Source organism: Ranitomeya imitator, chromosome 1 (assembly GCF_032444005.1).
Source record: "Ranitomeya imitator isolate aRanImi1 chromosome 1, aRanImi1.pri, whole genome shotgun sequence".
Lineage (NCBI taxonomy): Eukaryota > Metazoa > Chordata > Amphibia > Anura > Dendrobatidae > Ranitomeya > Ranitomeya imitator.
In genome coordinates this window covers 1,025,242,028-1,025,266,237 of record NC_091282.1, presented here as the reverse complement: position 1 = coordinate 1,025,266,237, position 24,210 = coordinate 1,025,242,028, and the positions used below count along the sequence as shown (strand labels likewise).

General features: G+C 45.0%; 1 protein-coding gene across 1 annotated transcript in view; it reads right to left on the bottom strand.

Moving 5' to 3' along the window:
• LOC138655165 (SWI/SNF-related matrix-associated actin-dependent regulator of chromatin subfamily A member 5-like) overlaps positions 1-3,271 on the bottom strand; it is a 40,137-nt gene extending 36,866 nt beyond the window's left edge. The window contains exons 1-6 of the mRNA XM_069743572.1: positions 3,127-3,271; positions 2,914-3,033; positions 2,398-2,508; positions 2,199-2,312; positions 1,993-2,115; positions 1,725-1,857 (exon numbers count right to left, since the gene is read on the bottom strand). Coding sequence (XP_069599673.1) covers positions 1,725-1,857; positions 1,993-2,115; positions 2,199-2,312; positions 2,398-2,508; positions 2,914-3,033; positions 3,127-3,231 — 706 coding nt within the window. The 5' untranslated portion in view covers positions 3,232-3,271. The remainder of the gene's footprint in view (positions 1-1,724; positions 1,858-1,992; positions 2,116-2,198; positions 2,313-2,397; positions 2,509-2,913; positions 3,034-3,126) is intronic.
• Positions 3,272-24,210: the final 20,939 nt, after the last annotated feature.

Here is a 24,210-nt window from a genome sequence, read left to right as displayed (position 1 = left end):
AACCAGCATGGCTACCAGAGCATCTTGCAGTGGCATGCTATTACATGCGGTTTGCATTTAGTTGGACCATCATTTATTTTTCAACAGGACAATGGCCCCAAACACACCTCCAGGCTGTGTAAGGGCTATTTCAACAAGAAAGAGTGATGGGGTGCTACGCCAGATGACCTGGCCTCCACAGTCACCAGACCTAAACCCAATCGAGATGGTTTGGGGTGAGCTGGTCCGCAGAATGAAGACTAAAGGGCCAACAAGTGCTAAGAATCTCTGGGAACTCCTTCAAGATTGTTGGAAGACCATTCCCGATGACTACCTTTTTGAAGCTCATCAAGAGAATGCCAAGAGTGTGCAAAGCAGTCATCAAAGCAAAAGGTGGCTACGTTGAAGAACCTAGAATATAAGACATTTTCAGTTGTTTCACACTTTTTTGTTAAGTATATATTTTCACATGTGTTAATTCATAGTTTTGATGCCTTCAGTGTGAATGTACAATTTGCATAGTCATGAAAATACAGAAAAATCTTTAAATGAGAAGGTGTGTCCAAACGTTTGGTCTGTACTGTATAAATAAAGATGTATATTTTATGAGATTTAGTTGCACCTACTTTGTCTTTGTGTTGGTATTTAATATATCTATAGTTGATTCTCTGTATTTTTCCTGTTTACCTGTGCTCATTCTTTTGTGGATATTCATGATTTTCACGGTATTTTTGCAGACTTTGAGATATTATGGACCTCAATGCCAGGGAAACGTCCTTGCGAAGTAAAGCTAATGACTTATTTAAGCAGAGTTCCCCGTTGTTTTTAAATTAATCTTTACAGAATCACAGAGAGAGAGTATGCAGAAATATAAAGATATGTCACAAAAAGATGAAAGTTTGGTGGACAAGAACCACACTCGAAAATTTACAGCATCAAATTGTCGCCAGGTCTATCCATCATTTGGACTTGAAAACGTAGATATGAAAAAGAAACGGGAGGAAATGTTCATTTGGTTTTATACAATTGATAATTGAATCAAATACAGTGACTTAAGGAGAATTTTAATCAACAATTCACAAAAGGATGTAGAAGAAAATGTCCCTAAAGAATCTAAGCAGGACTCTATTCGTGTCTGCTCGAGCAGTCACCACATTACTATTCTTATTAGAAATGCATACTGGGGGTCATATGCTGGCAAGAAAGATTTCCGGCTTCTCAAGAGAACATTGAGAGAAGTAGGAAGAGCTATAAGTCGACACGTGACCACCAGTAGGCACATTGCGTGACCATACATGCTAGCGACTGTGCAAAATCTTTACAGAATGCATATTACACAGTCTGGACTTCGCAAACTGAAGTCAGACTATATGCAGAAATGCAGGTTTACCCTGGATAACCCCTTTTAAGAAGGAGACAAGCTTCCCCTCAACCCACTCTTTAATGACTGTTGCAGTGGATTCTATATAAATTGCAGATGTCAAATATTGTTGAGGGAAAGAAGGGTAGCAAGAAGAGAAGTAACCCAATATTACATACTAAAAACTAATGGGATGATCTGACAATAATTCAGACTTCTGGCTACAGGCCAAAGAGGAATGTCATTTTAGTGCAGTAGATTGGTCATACTTTGCTGCCCCTAAATAGGACAGAATATCCAAACAACAGGTCCACTTTTGGGGAAATGAGCTTTGGCTATAACATTTATCTCCTCCGCCTAAAATACGAGGAGAAGGAATATTTACCTGAATACTCCATTACATCATCTGGAATCTTCCCTTCCACTTCACAGGCAATATTTTCAATGTCATCCCTTCCCCATTTTTCATTGGCTTTGATAAATTGATTGAAATCTCTTTTGTTCCAGTTAGTGAAACCCTGAAATAAAAAACAAAAAGCACCACAGGTCTGTTATACAGCAATGAAACTGTTTGCATCCATTAAAAGGCAACAGTGCATATGGCACATGCAGTAATCATCCATTTTGCATAGGTGACCATCACTTCCTCACACCTGTGTTAGCAACTTTTCCTTTTCGTCTAGCTCTTCATCGTTAAGTTGCTCTGCTTCATCAATTTTTAACTGTTCCTCCTTTTGTACCTGGGCTGCATTGGGCAAATCTGGATTGCGAGGTACCTGAGTAAGCACAACACAATATTACAAAGAACTTACATTTAATTTTTCACCAAAACACAAAGTGTAAATATATAAAGTGGTACCTTATACCCAATGGTTTTCCTATAATACAGAGTTTCTTTTTCCAGCAATTCAAACAATCGTGGAGGAAAAAACTGGAAGTCCTGAACATTGGGCTGCTTTGGGGGCCTTGGAGCCTAAAAATGATAAACAAAATCCATAAAAAAATTAATCAGGATATTTTTCCGCAAAAAGAGAAAAACACCAACTATTCCTACTCACTTTTGGTATTTTTGGCTCGCTGACACGAAGCGCTTCCCTAAAATAGGCGTCCACAGCATAGTTGGCTTTTCTTTCACGTTTTGGAGGTTCGATCCATTCTGTAAATGCCATCTAGGAAAAAAGAAGTGATAAATGTTATTTTTTGAACATTTTTATAGTAAAACCATATTTGTGGTCCTTCAAGGGAGACATGACCCTAAATGCCATGTATAAGCTCTGCATCTTAAAACTTTACTTTTGAGGGGCTGCGGTGTATCTAGTCTTCTGTTTGTCACACACTTTTAGCAACCAATATTGAGTCATGCATTTTTGGAATTAAAAATCTTCATGAAAAATTGCATTAAGGCACCAGTGGGTATAAAGTGCGGAGTTTCGTATAGTAAATGCACCAGATGACGACTTTCAGAAAATATGTTGAGTATGGGGTTTGAATTTAAAACCTAAGTTGCCAGACCATTTAATGTGTACAAAATTAAGTGTTCACATAGATACACAAAATAAGAAAAAGAATAACACCTTCTGCTTCTCTCTGTAATCTTCTCCTTCAAAGTTGTATACACTGGAATCTGTGTCCATACTGAAATTTCTCAGTGAGCTTTCACCCATGTTTGATAACTTCTCCTTCAGCTCTGCAGTCTAGGTTGGGAATGTTCAAATTAAAAACAGGCATTAGAACACTAAAGAAATTAAAATACTTTTAAGAAATGTCCACAGTGAAGGCACACGTACCTTTCTTTCACCCCTTTCTAGGATGGCATCAATATCTTCATCTGTGATTTCACTGTCCTTTGAGGCAAACACGTGGGTAGCACCATGTCGGATCATCTGAAGCATTTCATCCTTCCCAAGCTTATTTAGATTTTGATCCACCAGCCTTCCTGTTTAACATATGAAGAATATATAAATAAATATTACATATATATATATATATATATATATTTTTTTTTTTTTTAGCGGATTACACAGTAGTAGGTAATATAGGGAAAGTTTGTGAGCTACTGGTTTGTATCTAACTAAATGTTACTACCCCTGACTCAATTTTCACCATTTGATATATTACTGTGTGTCATTAGTAGATGTGATCCTCCATGATTTTCTAGATAGAACGGAGCTTAAAAATGGCCCTTTCTCATCCACTTAAAGGGGTTTTCCCACAGACAAAAGTTCATTGTAAAAAAATGCATCTTAAAATAATAATTTCCACAATTTTGTTTAAATAAAATGTTCCCGTGCTGAGAATCTTATAAATGTGCGGTAAACCTATAAAGAGGGCACCAAAGGTAAATGCTCCGCCATAATATATATAATAGAAAACCAAAAAAAGATGGACACTTGAGCTAAAAATAGACAATTTTATTGAAAAGACTACATAAAAAATACATGAGTACAACAAGTAAGAACCAGGGTAAAAAGACACAATAAGAAAGAAGAGAGGCGACACTAGTGCCACACATGGACGCTGTAATCAAATGAGGAGCAAATAATCAATTTTACCATACCAAGGGTATATATATACATATATGAGTAACATATATAAAAATAAGGTGGTTACTCTGCATACGAACAAATAGGAGGCTGTTATATCAATAAGCTGGGCATAAGAGTAACCACACATGAAAAAAGCTCCCAGATAATGTACTGGTACAGGAAGGTTCTAAAATATAAATATAAATGCAATAAAGTGCCTAATGCAATCCATCCATAGCAAGGTACCCCATATAGCTTTACTAACAATAGTGCATAATCTCAAGTATCCTGGGAAATCCCATATGTGTACATAAGTTATAACTAAGCTGTACCTACATAATAGCAAATGAGAAGCAGATAGGGAAGATGAAAGACGAACCAACCTGCTGCCGTGCGTGGAAGGAGGAAGAGCGCCCCCCGAGGAAGCAACACTTGCGAAACGCGCGTCGGGGCCCCTCCTTCCACGCACGGCAGCAGGTTGGTTCATCTTTCATCTTCCATATCTGCTTCTCATTTCCTATTATGTAGGTACAGCTTAGTTATAACTTATGTACGCATATGGGATTTCCCAGGATACTTGAGATTATGCACTATTGTTAGTAAAGCTATATGGGGTACCTTGCTATGGATGGATTGCATTAGGCACTTTATTGCATTTATATTTATATTTTAGAACCTTCCTGTACCAGTACATTATCTGGGAGCTTTTTTCATGTGTGATTACTCTTATGCCCAGCTACTTATTGATATAACAGCCTCCTATTTGTTCGTATGCAGAGTAACCACCTTATTTTTATATATGTTACTCATATATGTATATATATACCCTTGGTATGGTAAAATTGATTATTTGCTCCTCATTTGATTACAGCGTCCGTGTGTGGCACTAGTGTCGCCTCTCTTTTTTCTTATAAATGTGCCCCTGTTGTGCAGGAACATGGTCTGATCACAACTCCTGGGCAGGGGAGGAAGCAAAAGAGGATACAGACATTACAGAAGGGGATCACAGCGGATTCTGAGAGGTAAAACATTTCCTTGCCTGTTTTTAAACAATGTTTGACTTCAAATAAAGAATCATTTGCAATCCACTATACTAATGTCTGTAGACAGCCCAGGAGCTGTGGTATGACCACACCTTGTTCCTGAACCTGCTCAGCAGGGGCACATTTATAAGATTCTCAGCACGGGAACATTTTATTTAAAACACATCCAGTTGTGGAATCCGTTATTCCAATATCTATTGATTAAAATGAACTTTTGTTTGTGGAAAAACCCCTTTAACGCACAGAGTTCTAGCACCACTTCAGTAAGTTATTTTTATTGCAGTGCTGAAGTGCTGCTTCCAAGTTTCCTGCCCCTGGTCTGATAATTACCAACAGCCACCTTTACCTCCTATCACCCCCGCTCTGAAATGTGTTGAGCAGTTTGTGAGGTGCTGGACTGAGCCAGAAGTCACTTTTCAATGTCAGTCTATGAGAGCCTCCTTCTTACTCTGGCTTGCATTGAAAGCTTGTGACTGTTACTTCTGACTTCCGGTCAGCAAGTAGCTGCGGTCACAAGAAGGATCCGCAGGACCGGAACAGCATCGACAGAAGGGGAAGACTGCAGTGGGCAAGTATAAGATTACGGGAGTGACCCAATATTAGAAACACTCCAGTGCTGAAATATTAAAAAACCCACGACTGCTGGAGTGGTGCTTTAAAGGGAAGCTGACAGCGGATATGCGCTACCCAATTCATGGGCAACAGGTATGGTTGTGAATGACACCACAATATTCCAATTGTGATCGCATCGCACAAAAACTGCAGTACAAGCAAAAAATGAATAAAATAAAATGACAACAATTGACTTCCGCAACATTATTTTTCTGTCAACTGCAGTTTTGCGAACTGACATTTTTATTGATTCAGTTCGGAATTCATCTAATGAAATGTTTTGAGCACTTTTTGTTGTATTTGTGGAGGTGCAGAGACCAAAAAACAAAAACTGCATTTCTGTGGCTATGCTCTGCTTTACAGTTTACTGTCAGCATTAATACCTTTATATTTTGAACAGAATTATGGATGCCTCAATATGAAATGTATACGTTTAATACTTTTAATGAGGGAAAAGGGTGGCAAAATTTCCATGTCTACCGGTAGACTTTTTATTTTTAAGTAAACTGCAATCACTTAATTGCTTTTTCTATATTATTGTAGTCTACAGTGAATGGCGGTTGGTTCCTGGTTGCCACGACAACCCATCAGTACCCAGCTATCACACTGCAGGGGTAAGGGGTTGGAGGACAGGAGTGTAGGAGATTGGGTCTCTGAAGCCGACTCCTTCAAACCTCTTAAAAAGGTAACCAGTCATGTGAAGAGACACCATTAACCTGCAAATATGCTATGAGTACGTGCTGGCAACTAGCCCCACCCTAGCCCCGAAGAAGCTAATCACCTTTATTCCTTGCAGCATTCGGGTTCATTTTGCAAAGATAGCAGCAGCGGTAGCCTAACCCCTGGGACTGACTGACAGCCGACCCCAAAGCTGAGCGGCTGTCAGTCGCTGTTACAGGCATTGCTCTCTATACAGAATGATGACACCCAAACACGGCCGGGATGCTTATAGTTTATTTCCTCCCACAGTGGGGGTTTAAAGAAGTTGTCCACCACTATAAAGTTTTTTTGTTTTTTTTTCATAAATCTTGCTATTATGTGCCACTGAAAACATCTACTGTGTTTATTTTAGCAATATTAGCTGTTATCATGCTGTAGCAGCACATCTTCAGTGCTGGATTCAGCTCTCATGGGGTTAATCGACAACTTCCTTATTGTGCCCTAATACTACAAATTCCATGATGCTTTGCACTGCCACTAAGCCCGAACCTAGCACACCCACTCCAAAAACACACCCAAACCCCTCCCTCCTCTCCCTCCTCTCTCTTCAAAAAGATTTGTGGTGTCATTTCTGTCCAACTCCTCTTTTACATTTGACCAACCCACACTCCATTACACATAGATAGATAAATAGATAGATACTAGATAGATAGATAGATACTAGATAGATAGATAGATACTAGATAGATAGATAGATAGATAGATAGAGATATATGGGATAGATAGATAGATACTAGATAGATAGATACTAGATAGATAGATAGATAGATAGATAGAGATAGATAGATAGATAGATAGATAGATAGATAGATAGATAGATAGATAGATAGATAGATAGATAGATAGATAGATAGATAGATAGATATATGGGATAGATAGATAGATAGATAGATAGATAGATAGATAGATAGATAGATAGATAGATAAACAGATAGATAGATAGATAAACAGATAGATAGATAGATAGATAGATAGATAGATAGATAGATAGATAGATAGATAGATAGATAGATAGATAAACAGATAGATAGATAGATAAACAGATAGATAGATAGATAGATAGATAGATAGATAGATAGATAGATAGATGTGGGATAGATAGATGATAGATAGATAGATAGATATGGGATAGATAGATACATACAGATATATCTATATATTTCCATAGATATGTCCATATCCATGTTTCTAAACCCCTTCACCCCTGGAGCTTTTTTCGTTTATCGCTCCCCTTCTTTCCAGAGCCATAATGTTTCCGTCAATATGGCCATGTGAGGGCTTATCTTTTGCGAGACAAGTTCTACTTTTGAACGACACCATTGGTTTTACCATGTCGTCGTGTAACAGAAAATGTGAAAAAAATTCAAAGTGCGATGAAATTGCAAAAAAAGTGCAATCCTACACTTGTTTTTTGCTTGGCCTTTTTGCTAGGTTCACTAAATGCTAAGACTGTGTGCACACGTTGTGGATTTGATTGCAGATCCGCAGCGTTTTTTGCCGCACAGAATTGCAGCAAATCCACAGTGTAGTGCACAACCAATGTAAGTCTATGGGAGCCGCAGACTTGTTGTGCACATGCTGCGTAAAAGGCCGCACCGAAACGCAGCTTTTTTTTTTCTCCGCAGCATGTCACTTCTTTTGTGCCGAACTGCATCGTTTCTGCACCCTTAGGCCGGGATCACACACAGCGAGATACGGCCGAGTCTCACAGGTTAAAACCAAGCTCTGGCACCAGCACTCTGGAGCGGAGCGTGCAGCCGCACAGCAATACATGGAGCCGCACGCTCCGCTCCGGAGTGCCGGTGCCAGAGCTTGTATTTAACCTGCGAGACTCGGCTGTATCTCGCTGTAGTGTGACTCCGGCCTTAGACTTTCATTGAGATGTAAAAAATATCTGCAGTTTTGCTGCGGATGTGGGTCCAAGAAACGCTGCAGTTCAGGAGGAGGGAAGCGTGTGGGTGGTGACCAGGGCCGGACTGGCCATCGGGCACTTCTGGCAAATGCCAGAAGGGCCGGTGCCAGTAGTGGGCCGCTGCACTCTTTCCCTCTCCTTCCGCCAGTGCCGCCGCCGCATTCAACTATACCGGCGTCTATGACGCCGGCATAGTTCAATGCAATGATGGAGGAGAGAGCGTCTGCTGACGCTCCCTCTCCCATCATTCCCCGCTCTGCCCCTGACACTGCGGGTGCGTGATGACGTCATATCATCACAGACCTGCTGTGTCCCGGGCAGACTGCCGCCACCGAGACAGGAGCAGCGCGGGCAAGAGGAAAGGTGAGGAGAGTGTGGAGCCATTATCGGGGGGATGAGATGTGGGTTGCGCTGTATATACCACTGTGTGGGCTGTGTATATACCACTGTGTGGGCTGTGCTGTGTATATACCACTGTGTGGGCTGTGTATATACCACTGTGTGGGCTGTGCTGTGTATATACCACTGTGTGGGCTGTGCTGTGTATATACCACTGTGTGGGCTGTGTATATACCACTGTGTAGGCTGTGCTGTGTATATACCACTGTGTGGGCTGTGCTGTGTATATACCACTGTGTGGGCTGTGCTGTGTATATACCACTGTGTGGGCTGTGCTGTGTATATACCACTGTGTGGGCTGTGCTGTGTAAATATCACTGTGTGGGCTGTGCTATGTAAATATCACTGTGTGGGCTGTGCTGTGTATATACCACTGTGTGGGCTGTGCTGTGTATATACCACTGTGTGGGCTGTGCTGTGTATATATCACTGTGTGGGCTGTGTTGTGTATACTACTACCCGCGCTGTGCTGTATACTACTACACGGGCTGTGCTATATACTATGCAAGTTGTGCTATATTATATGCGGGCTTTGATATATACTATGGGAGGTATATTATATTCTATGGGGGAGGCCGTGTTATATACTACTAGCTATTGAACCCGTTCTACGCCCAGGTGGCGAGCATTTATATTGGTATATGGTCTCCATCCTGTCATGTGCTGCTCCATCCTGCGCCCCCATCCTGTCATGTGCTGCTCTCATCCTGCACCCCCGTTCTGTCATGTGCTGCTGCCATCCTGCGCCCCCATTCTGTCATGTGCTGCTCCCATCCTGCACCCCTGTTCTGTCATGTGCTGCTGCCATCCTGCACCTCCATTCTGACATGCGCTGCTCCCATCCTGCGCCCCCATTCTGACATGTGCTGCACCCATCCTGCGCCCCCATTCTGTCATGTGCTGCTCCCATCCTGCTCCCCATCCTGTCATGTGCTGCTCCATCCTGCGCCCCCATTCTGACATGTGCTGCACCCATCCTGCGCCTCCATTCTGACATGTGCTGCACCCATCCTGCGCCCCCATCCTGTCATGTGCTGCTCCCATCCTGCACCCCCATTCTGTCATGTGCTCCCATCCTGCGCCACCATTCTGTAATTTGCTGCTCCCATGCATATGCCCCGTACACTGCTCCATAAATGCTTTGCAAAAAAGAAAAAAAAAAAGAGCATGAACCGCACATCCCAAAATCATACGTTGATCTAAAGCCGCTAAGCAAAAATTAATATAACTGAATATGAGGTTTTCAGTTTAACATTCTGATCAGACTGTATGAAGCCCACTGCCCCGTCACGGCAAACCTCGTAGTGGGTCCTAACGCCCTAACGGAGCGGAGCCGTGCGGCGCCCACCGCCACAGCGGCCATGCACCAGCAGGGCGGACGGCCTGTTGCCCCACACCACCATGCTGCAAGACTGAGTCCCCGCGACCCCAGACCGCGCCGCCCCACCAGCACAAAGCCACAGCAACAATGGCCGCCACACAGCACCAACACCAAAATGAAAGGAGCACTTAAACTCACCTTCCTCCAGCTCTTCAGTGAGAGCCAAAATGGGCTAGACCCCTTACTTTGCAGTCTCCTGCTAATCAAAATCACCTGAGCCAAATGGGAGGAGTGCTGGTCCAAGAAGAAGACTAGCACATGCTTTGCAAAAAAGAAAAAAAAAAAGAGCATGAACCGCACATCCCAAAATCATACGTTGATCTAAAGCCGCTAAGCAAAAATTAATATAACTGAATATGAGGTTTTCAGTTTAACATTCTGATCAGACTGTATGAAGCCCATTGCCCCGTCACGGCAAACCTCGTAGTGGGTCCTAACGCCCTAACGGAGCGGAGCCGTGCGGCGCCCACCGCCACAGCGGCCATGCACCAGCAGGGCGGACGGCCTGTTGCCCCACACCACCATGCTGCAAGACTGAGTCCCCGCGACCCCAGACCGCGCCGCCCCACCAGCACAAAGCCACAGCAACAATGGCCGCCACACAGCACCAACACCAAAATGAAAGGAGCACTTAAACTCACCTTCCTCCAGCTCTTCAGTGAGAGCCAAAATGGGCTAGACCCCTTACTTTGCAGTCTCCTGCTAATCAAAATCACCTGAGCCAAATGGGAGGAGTGCTGGTCCAAGAAGAAGACTAGCACATGCTTTGCAAAAAAGAAAAAAAAAAAAAAAAAAAAGTCTTCTTCTTGGACCAGCACTCTTCCCATTTGGCTCAGGTGATTTTAATTAGCAGGAGACTGCAAAGTTAGGGGTCTAGCCCATTTTGGCTCTCACTGAAGAGCTAGAGGAAGGTGAGTTTAAGTGCTCCTTTCATTTTGGTGTTGCTGCTGTGTGGCGGCCATTGTTGCTGTGGTTCAGCTATGTCGCTCCAGTTCAGCTATGTCTTTCTTATACACCGGAGACCAGAACTGTGCACAGTATTCTAAGTGTGGTCGAACTAGTGACTTGTATAGAGGTAAAATTATGTTCTCCTCATGAGCATCTATGCCTCTTTTAATGCATCCCATTATTTTATTTGCCTTTGTAGCATCTGCCTGACACTGGCCACTGAATATGAGTTTGTGATCCACCCATACACCCAGGTCTTTTTCATTGACTGTTTTGCCCAGAGTTTTAGAATTAAGCACATAATTATACATCTTATTACTTCTACCTAGGGTTGAGCGAAACGGGTCGTTCATTTTCAAAAGTCGCCGACTTTTGGCAAAGTCGGGTTTCATGAAACCCCACCCGACCCCTGTGTGGGGTCGGCCATGCGGTACGCGACTTTTGCGCCAAAGTCGCGTTTCAATGACGCGAAAAGCGCCATTTCTCAGCCAATGAAGGTGAACGCAGAGTGTGGGCAGCGTGAAGACATAGGTACTGGTCCCCACCATCTTAGAGAAGGGCATTGCAGTGATTGGCTTGCTGTCTGCGGCGTCACAGGGGCTATAAAGAGGCGTTCCCGCCGACCGCCATCTTACTGCTGCTGATCTGAGCATAGGGAGAGGTTGCTGCCGCTTCGTCAGAAGCAGGGATAGCGTTAGGCAGGGTCCATTAACCACAAAACCGCTTGTGCTGTAGCGATTTCCACTGTCTAACACCATCTTCGGTTTGCAGGGACAGTGGAGGCTACATTTTTTTTCTCAGCGCTGTAGCTCATTGGGCTGCCCTAGAAGGCTCCCTGATAGCTGCATTGGTGTGTGTACGCCGCTGTGCAAACCAACTGCTTTTTTCAAAGCACAAATCCTCTTGTTCCTTCCTTTCTGCACAGCTATCTCTTTTGTTTGTCCACACTTTTTATTTCATTTGTGCATCAGTCCACTCCTTATTGCTGCCTGCCATACCTGGCTGAGATTACTGCAGGCAGGGAGATAGTAGCTGCCTGCCATACCTGGCTGAGATTACTGCAGGCAGGGAGATAGTAATTGTAGGACAGTCCCTGTTTTTTTTTTTTTTTTTTGGTGGGAGATTAAGATTGGCAATTTGGCATTTCTGCTAGAGTGCCATCCCTGTGTGTGCCATCTCTCTCACATAGTGGGCCATAGAAAGCCTTTTCATTTTTCTGTATTTTTTTGTGGGGTTTATAAATTCTGCCTGATAAAAAAAATACAGTGGGAGATTAATATTGGCCTTTGGGCTTGTGTGCCAGTCCTGAGTGTGCCATCTCTCTCTCAAATAGTGGGCCATAGAAAGCCTATTAATTTTTTTTTATTGGGTTTCTAAATACTCCCAGAAAAAATAAAAAAAATCAGTGGGAGATTAATATTGCCCTTTCTGCTTGTGTGCCACTCCTGACTCCTGGGTGTGCCATCTCTCTCTCTCAACTAGTGGGCAGTCACTGGGCCATAGAAAGGCTATTTTTTTTTTGTTGATTTGGTTTCTAAATTCTACCTGAAAAAATCAATAAATCAATCAGTGGAAGATAAATATTGGCCTCTGGGCTTGTGTGCCACTCCTGACTCCTGTGTGTGCCATCTCTCACTCAGTGGGCCATAGAAAGCCTATTTTATTTTTTTGGTTGATTTGGTTTCTAAATTCTACCTGAAAAAATCAATAAATCAATCAGTGGGAGATAAATATTGGCCTCTGGGCTTGTGTGCCACTCCTGACTCCTGTGTGTGCCATCTCTCACTCAGTGGGCCATAGAAAGCCTATTTTATTTTTTTGGTTGATTTGGTTTCTAAATTCTACCTGAAAAAATCATTTTATTTTATTTTATTTTGTTTCTAAAGTCTCCCTGAAAAAAAAAAGTCAGTGGGAGATTAAAGGGAACCTGTCACCTGAATTTGGCGGGACCAGTTTTGGGTCATATGGGCGGAGTTTTCAGGTGTTTGATTCACCCTTTCCTTACCCGCTGGCTGCAATATTGGATTGAAGTTCATTCTCTGTCCTCCGTAGTACACGCCTGTGCAAGGTAATCTTGCCTTGTGCAGGCGTGTACTACGGAGGACAGAGAATGAACTTCAATCCAATATTCCGGCCAGCATGCAGCCAGCGGGTAAGGAAAGGGTGAATCAAACACCTGAAAACTCCGCCCATATGACCCAAAACTGGTCCCGCCAAATTCAGGTGACAGGTTCCCTTTAATATTGCCCTTTCTGCTTGTGTGCCACTCGTGACTCCTGGGTGTGCCATCTCTCTCTCTCAAATAGTGGGCACTGGGCCGTAGAAAGGCTATTTTCTTTTTTTGGGGGGTTTCTAAATTCTCCCTGAAAAAATCATTTTATTTTATTTTGTTTCTAAATTCTTCCTGAATAAATCATTTTATTTAATTTTGTTTCTAAAGTCTCCCTGAAAAAAAAAATCAGTGGGAGATTAATATTGCCCTTTCTTGCTTGTGTGCCACTCCTGACTCCTGGGTGTGCCATCTCTCTCTCTCTCTCAAATAGTGGGCACTGGGCCATAGAAAGGCTATTTTCTTTTTTTGGGGGTTTCTAAATTCTCCCTGAAAAAATCATTTTATTTAATTTTGTTTCTAAAGTTTCCTTAAAAAAAAAAAAAAAAAAAACAGTGGGAGATTAATATTGACATTTGTGCTTGAGTGACAGTCCTGCGTGTGTGGCATCTCTCTGATTTTGTGCCACAGAAAACAGAGTGTGTAACATTGTGCCTGATTTTCCTTGCGGTTTCAGCAACCTGTAAAGGGATATCGAAATCAATTAATTAATTAATCTTTATTTTTATATAGCGCTAACATATTCCGCAGCGCTTTACACACATTATCATCGCTGTCCCCGATGGGGCTCACAATCTAGAATCCCTATCAGTATGTCTTCGGAATGTGGGAGGAAACCGGAGTGCCCGGAGGAAACCCACGCAAACACGGAGAGAACATACAAACTCTTTGCAGATGTTGTCGTGGGTGGGATTAGAACCCAGGACCCCAGCGCTGCAAGGCTGCAGTGTTAATCACTTCGCCACCGTGCTGCCCATACTGAAGTTATAGCTCACCGTGTAAGTTGTTTGACACCAACAAATAAAGTTACTTTGGTTAAGTTTTTAAAACAATGAGGAAGTCTGGTGGAAGAGGTCGTGGCCGTGGGCGTTCATTGTCAGCTAGTAATGATGGTAGTGGTAGTGGAGCATCAGGTGGTCGTGGGAAAAAAATTATTCCACCTAAGTCTGGAGCTGTGGAGCCAGGTTCGTCGTCTGGCTACACAAGGCCTCGAACGCTCCCTTTTCTGGGAGTGGGAAAACCGCTTTTAAAGCCGGAGCAGCAACAGCAAGTTTTGGCTTACCTTGCTGACTCAGCCTCTAGCTCTTTTGCCTCCTCTTCTGAAACTGGCAAATCTAAAAGCAGCGCGTCGTTAGTGGATGTTCACGGTCAGGGACAAGTCGCTTCCTTGTCCTCTTCAGCAAAAACAACAACAAGAGAGAAGGATGCAGCAGGCGACACAACGGGTTACTCCATGGAGCTCTTTACACATACCATCCCTGGCTTAGAAAGTGAAACAGTTAACAGGCCATGCCCATTACAAGTAGATTCTGACATGGAGTGCACTGATGCACAGCCACAGCCAGACTACTATGCTGGTCCTTTGACTCAGACCACAACATTGCCCTCTCAGGGTACTGATCCAGAATCAGACCCTGATGAGACTATGTTGCCCCGTCACGAACGCTATACCACCGAACTACACGGTGACACAGACGAAGTTGCACACGAGCTAGAAGAGGAGGTTATAGATGACCCAGTTGTTGACCCCGATTGGCAGCCATTGGGGGAACAGGGTGCAGGCGGCAGTAGTTCTGAAGCGGAGGAGGAGGGGCCGCAGCAGGCATCAACATCGCAACAGGTTCCATCTGCCGGGCCCGTATCTGGCCCAAAACGCGTGGCAAAGCAAAGAACTGTTGGAGGACAGCGTGTCCATCCGGTTAAAGCTCAGTCTGCAATTCCTGAAAAGGGATCCGATGCTAGGAAGAGTGCAGTCTGGCATTTTTTTAAACAACATCCAATTGATCAGCGCAAAGTCATCTGTCAAAAATGTTCAACTAGCTTAAGCAGAGGTCAGAATCTGAAAAGTCTCAATACAAGTTGCATGCATAGACATTTAACCACCATGCATTTGCAAGCCTGGACTAACTACCAAACGTCCCTTAAGGTTGTAGCACACTCGGCCAATGAAGCTACTCAGCAACGCAACATCTCTTCCGTCACTGTAAGGCCACCATTTTCTTCACCACCGGCAGTATCTGTGCAGGTTTCTTTGCCAGCCCAAAGCAGTCAGGGTCAGGGAATCACCAGTTTCGTTGGAGGAAATACTGCATCTAGGGCACCGGCGGAAACAATACCGTCTCCAACCGTCTCTCAGTCTGCCATGTCCACCGGCACACCCGCTAGTTTCACGATCTCCAGCTCTCCAGTCCAGCTCACCATACATGAGACTCTAGTTAGAAAAAGGAAGTACTTATCCTCGCTTCCGCGTACACAGGGTTTGAACGCCCACATAGCTAGACTAATCTCGTTAGAGATGATGCCCTACCGGTTAGTTGAAAGCGAAGCTTTCAAAGCCCTGATGGAGTACGCTGAACCACGCTACGAGCTACCCAGTCGACACTTTTTTTCCAGAAAAGCCATCCCAGCCCTGCACCAGCATGTTAAACAGCGCATCGTCCATGCACTCAGGCAATCTGTGAGTACAAAGGTGCACCTGACTACAGATGCATGGACCAGTAGGCATGGCCAGGGACGTTACGTGTCCATCACGGCACACTGGGTGAATGTGGTGGATGCAGGGTCCACAGGGGACATCAATTTCGGGACAGTTGTGCCTAGCCCACGGTCTAGGAAACAGTTGGCTGTAGGCGTTCGCACCCCCTCCTCCTCCTCCTCGTCCTCCTGCAGAAGCGAGAGCTCTTCCACTGACCGCAGTCGTCAAACCACTCCATCGTCAGCTGTCACTGTTGCAAACCAGTTGTCCCATTATGGGGCAGCTACTGGCAAGCGTCAGCAGGCTGTATTGGCTATGAAGTGTTTGGGTGACAACAGACACACCGCGGAAGTTCTGTCCGAGTTCTTGCAGCAAGAAACGCAGTCGTGGCTGGGCACAGTAGATCTTGAGGCAGGCAAGGTAGTGAGTGATAATGGAAGGAATTTCATGGCTGCCATCTCCCTTTCCCAACTGAAACACATTCCTTGCCTGGCTCACACCTTAAACCTGGTGGTGCAGTGCTTATTGAAAACTTATCCTGGTTTCTCCGACCTGCTCCTCAAAGTGTGTGGACTTTGCTCACATATCCGCCGTTCGCCTGTACACTCCAGCCTTATGCAGACCTATCAGCGGTCTTTGAACCTTCCCCAGCATCGCCTAATCATAGACTTTGCAACAAGGTGGAACTCAACACTGCACATGCTTCAGAGACTGTGCGAACAGAGGCAGGCTGTAATGTTTTTGTGGGAGGATACACATACACGGGCAGGCAGTAGGATGGCAGACATGGAGTTGTCGGGTGTGCAGTGGTCGAAGATACAAGACATGTGTCAAGTCCTTCAGTGTTTTGAGGAATGCACACGGCTGGTTAGTGCAGACAACGCCATAATAAGCATGAGCATCCCCCTAATGCGTCTGCTGATGCAAAGTTTGACGCACATAAAGGATCAGGCGTCTGCACCAGAGGAAGAGGAAAGCCTTGATGACAGTCAGCCATTGTCTGGTCAGGGCAGTGTACAGGACGAGGTAGCGGGCGAAGAGGAGGTGGAGGACGAGGAGGATGATGGGGATGAGTATATTTTTAATGAGGAAGCTTTTCCGGGGGCACTGGAAATTGGTGGCGTGGCAAGGCCGGGTTCTGGTTTTTTGAGGGACACAAGTGACGTAGATTTGCCTGCAACTGCCCCTCAACCAAGCACAACCGCAGATTTGACAACTGGAACTTTGGCCCACATGGCGGATTATGCCTTGCGTATCCTCAAAAGGGACACACGCATTACTAAAATGATGAATGATGACGATTACTGGTTGGCCTGCCTCCTTGATCCTCGCTATAAAGTCAAATTGCAAAATATTATGCCACATGAGAACTTGGAACTAATATTAGCAACAAAACAATCAACTCTTGTTGACCGTTTGCTTCAGGCATTCCCAGCACACAGCGCCCGTGATCGTTCTCACACGAGCTCCAGGGGGCAGCAGACCAGGAGTGTTAGGGGTGCACACATCAGAAGTGGCGTTGGACAGAGGGGTTTTCTGACCAGGTTGTGGAGTGATTTTGCTATGACCGCAGACAGGACAGGTACTGCTGCATCAATTCAAAGTGACAGGAGACAACATTTGTCCAGTATGGTTACAAACTATTTTTCATCCCTTATTGATGTTCTCCCTCAACCGTCATTCCCATTTGATTACTGGGCATCCAAATTAGACACCTGGCCAGAATTGGCTGAATATGCATTGCAGGAGCTTGCTTGCCCGGCAGCTAGTGTCCTATCAGAAAGAGTATTCAGTGCTGCAGGTTCAATATTAACCGAAAAAAGGACTCGTCTGGCTACACAAAATGTTGATGATCTAACATTCATTAAAATGAACCGCAACTGGATTTCGAATTCTTTTGCCCCACCTTGCCCGGGCGACACCTAGCTTTCCTATGAAAAGCTCTTGCCTGTGGACTACTGTGAATGACTTTTCAAATGTCTTAATTTGCAGCAGCTGATTGTCCAGCATACGACATGTTTACACCTCCCTAAATGGCCAAACTCCCCACACGGGGCCGTGGTATCGCGATTTGGCGCAAGCACCCGTGAGAGTGCTGTTTGTCTGAAGAGGTGGGTGTGCCCGCTTTTGGTCGACAGCACTGCCACTGGGTCCCTCATAGTACAATAAACTGTCTCTGGCGGTGGTGGTGCGCACCCAACGTCAGACACACTGTTGTAACATGAGGGGCCCTGGGCCTGTACCGCCGTCCACAAGAGAGTTCAACCACCCCCAGGTCAAACATTGCTCTGCCACTTCTACAATTATCTCTCACACTTCCACCAATGTTTAGACTATGCGCTGACATCCTTCCATTCCTGCCACTGACAATACCATTGTGTTTACATGTATAATGGTACTTAACATAGTCAGGGGCAGTGTCCTCTATTTACCCAAGTAAATACTTGGCGCCAAATTAGTAGGTCAGAAACAACGCAGAGGATCCCACCCCTGTACCTAAAGATTGCACCCTTTAGTGTTTTCGCTGGATTTTAATGTGAGACATTCACATTTATGTATTGTTTTGGACTACTAACTGGCAGACACTCATTACAATCAGCCTACGCTGACCAGGCCACTGCTGCCCGTGTACCCCTGGAAACAATTTTAAAGTTCCTACAGCCCAATTTTTTTATGTTAGGCCTTTGAAGCCTGTCTGCGGTCCGTTCTTTCTACTACTACTACACTGACCAGGCCACTGCTGCCCGTGTTCCCCTGGAACCAATTTAAAATTGCCTACAGCCATCTGTTATTATGTTAGGCCTTCGATGCCTGTCTGCGGTCACTCCTTCCACTAGGCCTCCACTGACCAGACCACTGCTGCCCGTGTACCCCTGGAACCAATTTATAATTGCCTACAGCCCAATTTTATTATGTTAGGCCTTCGAAGCCTGTCTGCGGTCCCTCCTTCCACTAGGCCTCCACTGACCAGACCACTGCTGCCCTTGTACCCCTGGAAACAATTTTAAAGTTCCTACAGCCCAATTTTTTTTATGTTAGGCCTTCGAAGCCTGTCTGCGGTCCCTCCTTCCACTAGGCCTCCACTGACCAGACCAATGCTGGCCGTGTACCCCTGGAACCCAGCTAAAAGTGCATGGAGCCTACTTTTTTTCTTTGTTTTATATTTATCAAAAAAAGATGAACTACTCTGTACCACGGTTCAAGCTACCCAGTCGACACTTCTTTTGCGAGAAAAGCCATCCCAGCCCTCCACCGGCATCAAAAAGTCTGCATTGTCATAGCACTCAGGCAATAAAACAGTAGAAAGGTGCACCTGACAAGAGACACATGGACCAGTAGGCATTTCCACAAAAAGTTACGTGTCCATTACGTCGAACTGGGTTAATGTGTTGGATGCATGGTCCACAGGGGACAGCCTACAAAGTATGTCTGCAGTCCCTAATTCAAATTTCCCTCCGCTGACCAGAGCACTGCTGCCCGTGTACCCCTGGAACCAATTTAAAATTGCCTACAGCCCAATTTTATTATGTTAGGCCTTCGAAGCCTGTCTGCGGTCCCTCCTTCCACCAGTCCTCCACTGACCAGACCACTGCAGCCCGTGTACCCCTGGAACCAATTTTACATTGCCTACAGCCCAAATTTATTATGTTAGGCCTTCGAAGCCTGTCTGCGGTCCCTCCTTCCACCAGTCCTCCACTGACCAGACCACTGCTGCCCGTGTACCCCTGAAACCAATTTTAAAGTGCCTACAGCCCAATTTTTTTATGTTAGGCCTTTTGAAGCCTGTCTGCGGTCCGTTCTTTCTACTACTACTACACTGGCCAGGCCACTGCTGCCCGTGTTCCCCTGGAACCAATTTAAAATTGCCTACAGCCATCTGTTATTATGTTAGGCCTTCGATGCCTGTCTGCGGTCACTCCTTCCACTAGGCCTCCACTGACCAGACCACTGCTGCCCGTGTACCCCTGGAACTTATTTTTAATTGCATAGAGCATCCTTTTTTTAATAGTAGGCGTACAATGTCTGTCAACGGTCCATAATTTTAATAGTCCTCCACTGAACAGACCAATGCTGCCTGTGTACCCCTGTAAACTTTTTTTAACTGCATTGAGCCACATTTTTGGGTTAAAGCCTAATAACTGTATCTGTCTGCGCCACTCAATTCAGCTGTCCTCCTTTGAAAAAATCTGAGCTTCAATAGTCTGGTTTTCAGCCTCTAGGAATTGGAAAACTGCATTGGGGCTTCTACTTCGGTAGGGCCTACTAACGGTCTCTGCCGCTCCAAGGTGTTCTCCAGGTTTCCTCTCCATTGATTCAATCTTCATGCTCGTGTTTAGTAGTTGTTGAAACAACACTGCATTAGGCATACTAGTTGAGTCTGGGGTGTAGAGACGGTGTGTTCAACTCCAAGGTGTTCCCCAGGTTTCCTCGCCATTGCTTCGATCTTCCGACTCTCGTTTAGTAGTTGTTGAAAACTACACTGCATTAGGCCTACAAATTGGGTATGGGGTGTAGAGACGGTGTGTTACACTCCAGGTTTCCTCGCCATTGCTTCGATCTTCCGACTCTCGTTTAGTAGTTGTTGAAAACAACACTGCATTAGGCCTACAAATTGGGTTGGGGCCTTCTATCTGTGTCTGCCGCTCCTTGCTGTTCTCCTACAGTGAACAAAGCTGTGCCACCGGTTTACTACTGTTGCCAATTTGGAACTGCATTTAGAATACTTACTGATTTGGCCCTACTCTCTGTGTCAGCCTCTCATTCCAGTTGTCCTCCACTGAACAAAGCAATGCCCCCTGGTTAGTCCTGTTACCAATTTTGAACTGCATTTAGGCCACTTTATTCTTTGTGCCCATATCTGTTTCCCCCTCATCCTGCCCATTTCCCAGCCAGTGATAGATGAGTCTGCTGGTACATTGACCCATAACGCAACATTCCCCGTGCACGCTACACTGCAAGATTGTGACCCTGCTGAAAGTCAGGTCCCCCTTCCCGCATACCATACCACCTTACACGAGGACAAAGAGGAAGGTGCAGATGAAGATGCAGGTTCCTTCATCAGGTAGGGGGAGGAATACTCGTTGGCGACGTCACTGGCACAGGGCCCCTCATAGTACGCAAAAGTGTTGCTGCCGGTGGGAGGCGCCCCCGCCATGCAAACACACCGCTGTACTTTGAGGGGCCCTGTGCCAGTGCCAATGCCAACGAGTGGGCCCCCCTGCTTGCTCAGGATCACAGCACTTGCAAAGTTGAAATACCTACCTCTCCCTGCTCCACTGCCGTGACGTGGTCCAGATTTCCTGGGCCCACTAATTACTTGAACCAGCCCTACCCCCCACAACTTTAGCCAAATGACCCCCAATTTCCAATGCCTTACTATAATTATAAGGTAAATTTAGATTGACAAGCTTCAGTTGCAAGAATGGATGTTTTTGCCAATACAATGGGCTCTGTACATGTTTTCCTGGCCTCTACACACTGCCGACTATGCTCCCCCATTGACTTGCATTGGGTTTCGTGTTTCGGTCGATCCCCGACTTTTCGCGATAATCGGCCGATTCAACTCGACTCGACTTTTGAGATAGTCGGGTTTCGCGAAACCCGGCTCGACTCTAAAAAGCTCAAGGTCGCTCAACTCTACTTCTACCCAAGTGCATGACCTTACATTTATCCCCATTAAAGCTCATTTGCCATTTATCAGCCCAAGCTTCTAGTTTACATAAATCATCCTGTAATATAAAATTGTCCTCGCCTGTATTGATTACCTTGCAGAGGTTAGTGTCATCTGCAAATATTGAAATTCTAATCTGAATGCCCCCTACAAGGTCATTAATAAATATGTTAAAAAGAAAAGGGCCCAATACTGACCCCTGTGGTACCCCACTGCTAACCGCTACCCAGTTCGAGTGTGCTCCATTAATAATCACTCTTTGTTTCCTATCCCTGAGCCAGCTCTCAACCCACTTACACATATTTTCCCCTATCCCCATTATTCTCATTTTATGTATCAACCTTTTGTGTGACACCGCATCAAAAGCTTTTGAAAAGTCCATATACACTACACGGTTGTCATTAAATGATCTTCCATTTGTTGCGAGGAGTCTGCTATAAGCAGAATGTCATCCAGATAAGGAACGATGAGTATTTATTTTTCTCTCAGAAAGGCCATCACTTTTGCTATAAGTTTGGTGAAGATCCTGGGAGCGGACGAGAGCCCGAAAGGTAGACACCTGAACTGGAAGTGTTGTATGTGATCTCGGTTTTTTGTAGCAAATCTGAGATATTGTTGATGGGAGGCGTAGATGGGGACCTGGTAGTAAGCACTTTTTAGGTCTAGTGTGCTCATTACTGAGTTTTCCCTGATTAGAGGTATTACAGATTTGAGGGACTCCACCTTGAACTGTTTGTATTTTACCCACTGGTTTAGTGGTTTCAGGTTTATGATCGTACGATATTCTCCACCTGGTTTCTTTATAGAGAACAGGCTTGAATAGTGTCCCCTGAATCTTTGAGAGTGGGGTACCGGGATAATGGCTTCTGACTGGAGAAGGTCCTGTATATCCTTTAGAAGTCTCTGGTGAGCTGTCTGAGTTAGACAAAATCTCTTGGGGGGTAAGTGGCTGAATTCTATTCTGTACCCGTTTTATTGCACTTAAGATCCACAAATTCTGAGTGATCTCTTGCCAGCCCTGAAAATAGTATTGGAGTCTTCCACCCACTGCTCTGGCGTCATTGTTTGTTGGATCTTGATTTCTGATCGTGGAAGGTAGCTCTACCACCTTTTGGGAAGCTCCACCTTCCACCTTTCCCTCAATAGTCCTGTCTGGGATGGTAACGCGTCCTATGAAAGGGAGGCGTGTTTTTTGGTTTCTCTTCAGGAAAGTCATTTTTGTCTGCTGCTTTTTCATGTAGCTCATCTAATACTGGACCGAATACATGAAGGCCAGAGAAGGGTATTGAACAGACTTTGTTCTTCAATTGTGTATCCCCAGACCATGACCTAAGCCAAAGAGCCCGTCTTGTCACGTTGGATAAAGCATTGTTTCTTGCTGCAAAACGAACTGATTCTGCCAAGGCGACGGCCAAAAAATCCAATCGCCATCTTCAACTATGGTAATGATTTTAGGATCTCTTCTCTAGAAGTCTTAATGTTAATCTGGTCTTCTAGTTTTTCTACCCATAAGGACATTGATCTGGCCACTGAGGTTGCCGCAATGTTAGCTTTCATGATGGCTGATGATGCCTCCCAGGCCTTCTTGAGGAGATCTTCTGATCTTTTGTCCATAGGGTCTTTGAGAGCAGACGAATCTTCAAAGGGTATGGCAGTCTTTTTTGAGACCTTAGCCACTGGGATATCTACCTGAGGCACAGATTTTCATACTTTGGTTTCATCTGGATCAAAAGGGAGTCGGTGTATAAAATCTTTTGGGACTATGAGTTTCCTTCCGACGTCCTCCCATTCTTCCAGAATAATTTCTGTTATATGGTGATTTACTGGAAACACCCTGTTCCTGTGAGCTCTAAGCCCGTCAAACATTTTGTCTTGAACCGTCAGAGGCTCTGTGGCTTTCTCCACCTTCATGGTGTTTCTGACAGCCTGTAGGAGTATGTCTGTGTTTTCAGAAGAGAATAGATACCTCTTCCTCTCTTCTGGGAGCAAAGCTGAAGAACATTCAGCTTCTGCAGAATCCGATATAGAGTAAGTCGAAACCTCTCCTTCTGAGCTAATATCCTGCTCCCACCTGGGTTTTTTAGGACGGGGGGATTCCGCCGGCATCAGAGACGATACCATAGTCTTCCTCTTTGATCATAGCTTTGATGCTATCTAAAAAAGGTCTTTAAGTAGTCCCACCATACAGCCGTCACACAGTTTTTTTAAGTTGTCCATCTGAGAGTCTGCTTGCGCATAAAGGGCATCTATTAGTCTTGCGTTTAGTTGCTGCCGCCACATGCCTGGGCGCTTCCTTGTCATGTTCTGGGACGAGCTTTGAGGACTGGACATCTGAACGATTAGATTAGCACCCTCCATGTTTATGGGGTCAAGTGTGCTGTCAGCTGTCCGTGTCTAAATAGTCTGCCTCACCTGGCTTCAAAACATCTGACACGTCCCCTCCTTCCGAGCCCAGCTGCTGCAGATTTTGGTGATTGCAGGTCCCAGCTGTACTGCGCATGCATCATCTGGAAAGCACGCTGATCAGGCTGGGACCTTGTTGTCGGCGCCACCATGCCCCCCTTTACTCCAGCGATCCGCCCAGGTCCATTACGGCAGAAACCGCCAGCGTCGCTGAATCCGGACCTTGGCCACGCCCCCTGTTGTGAATTCTGTGGCAGGGCTCCCTCCTGTGCTCACAAGTGGTACTTTGGCTGATTCTATCTGTGAGCTTCCGTTGGTGGAGGAGAGTGGTACTGCGGCTTCTGAGTTTCCTTCCTCAGGTGATGTGGTGAAGTCATTAAGTGCTGTTCTATTTAACTCCACCTGGTGCTCTGATCCTGGCCTCCAGTCAATGTTCTAGTGTGGGTCTAGCT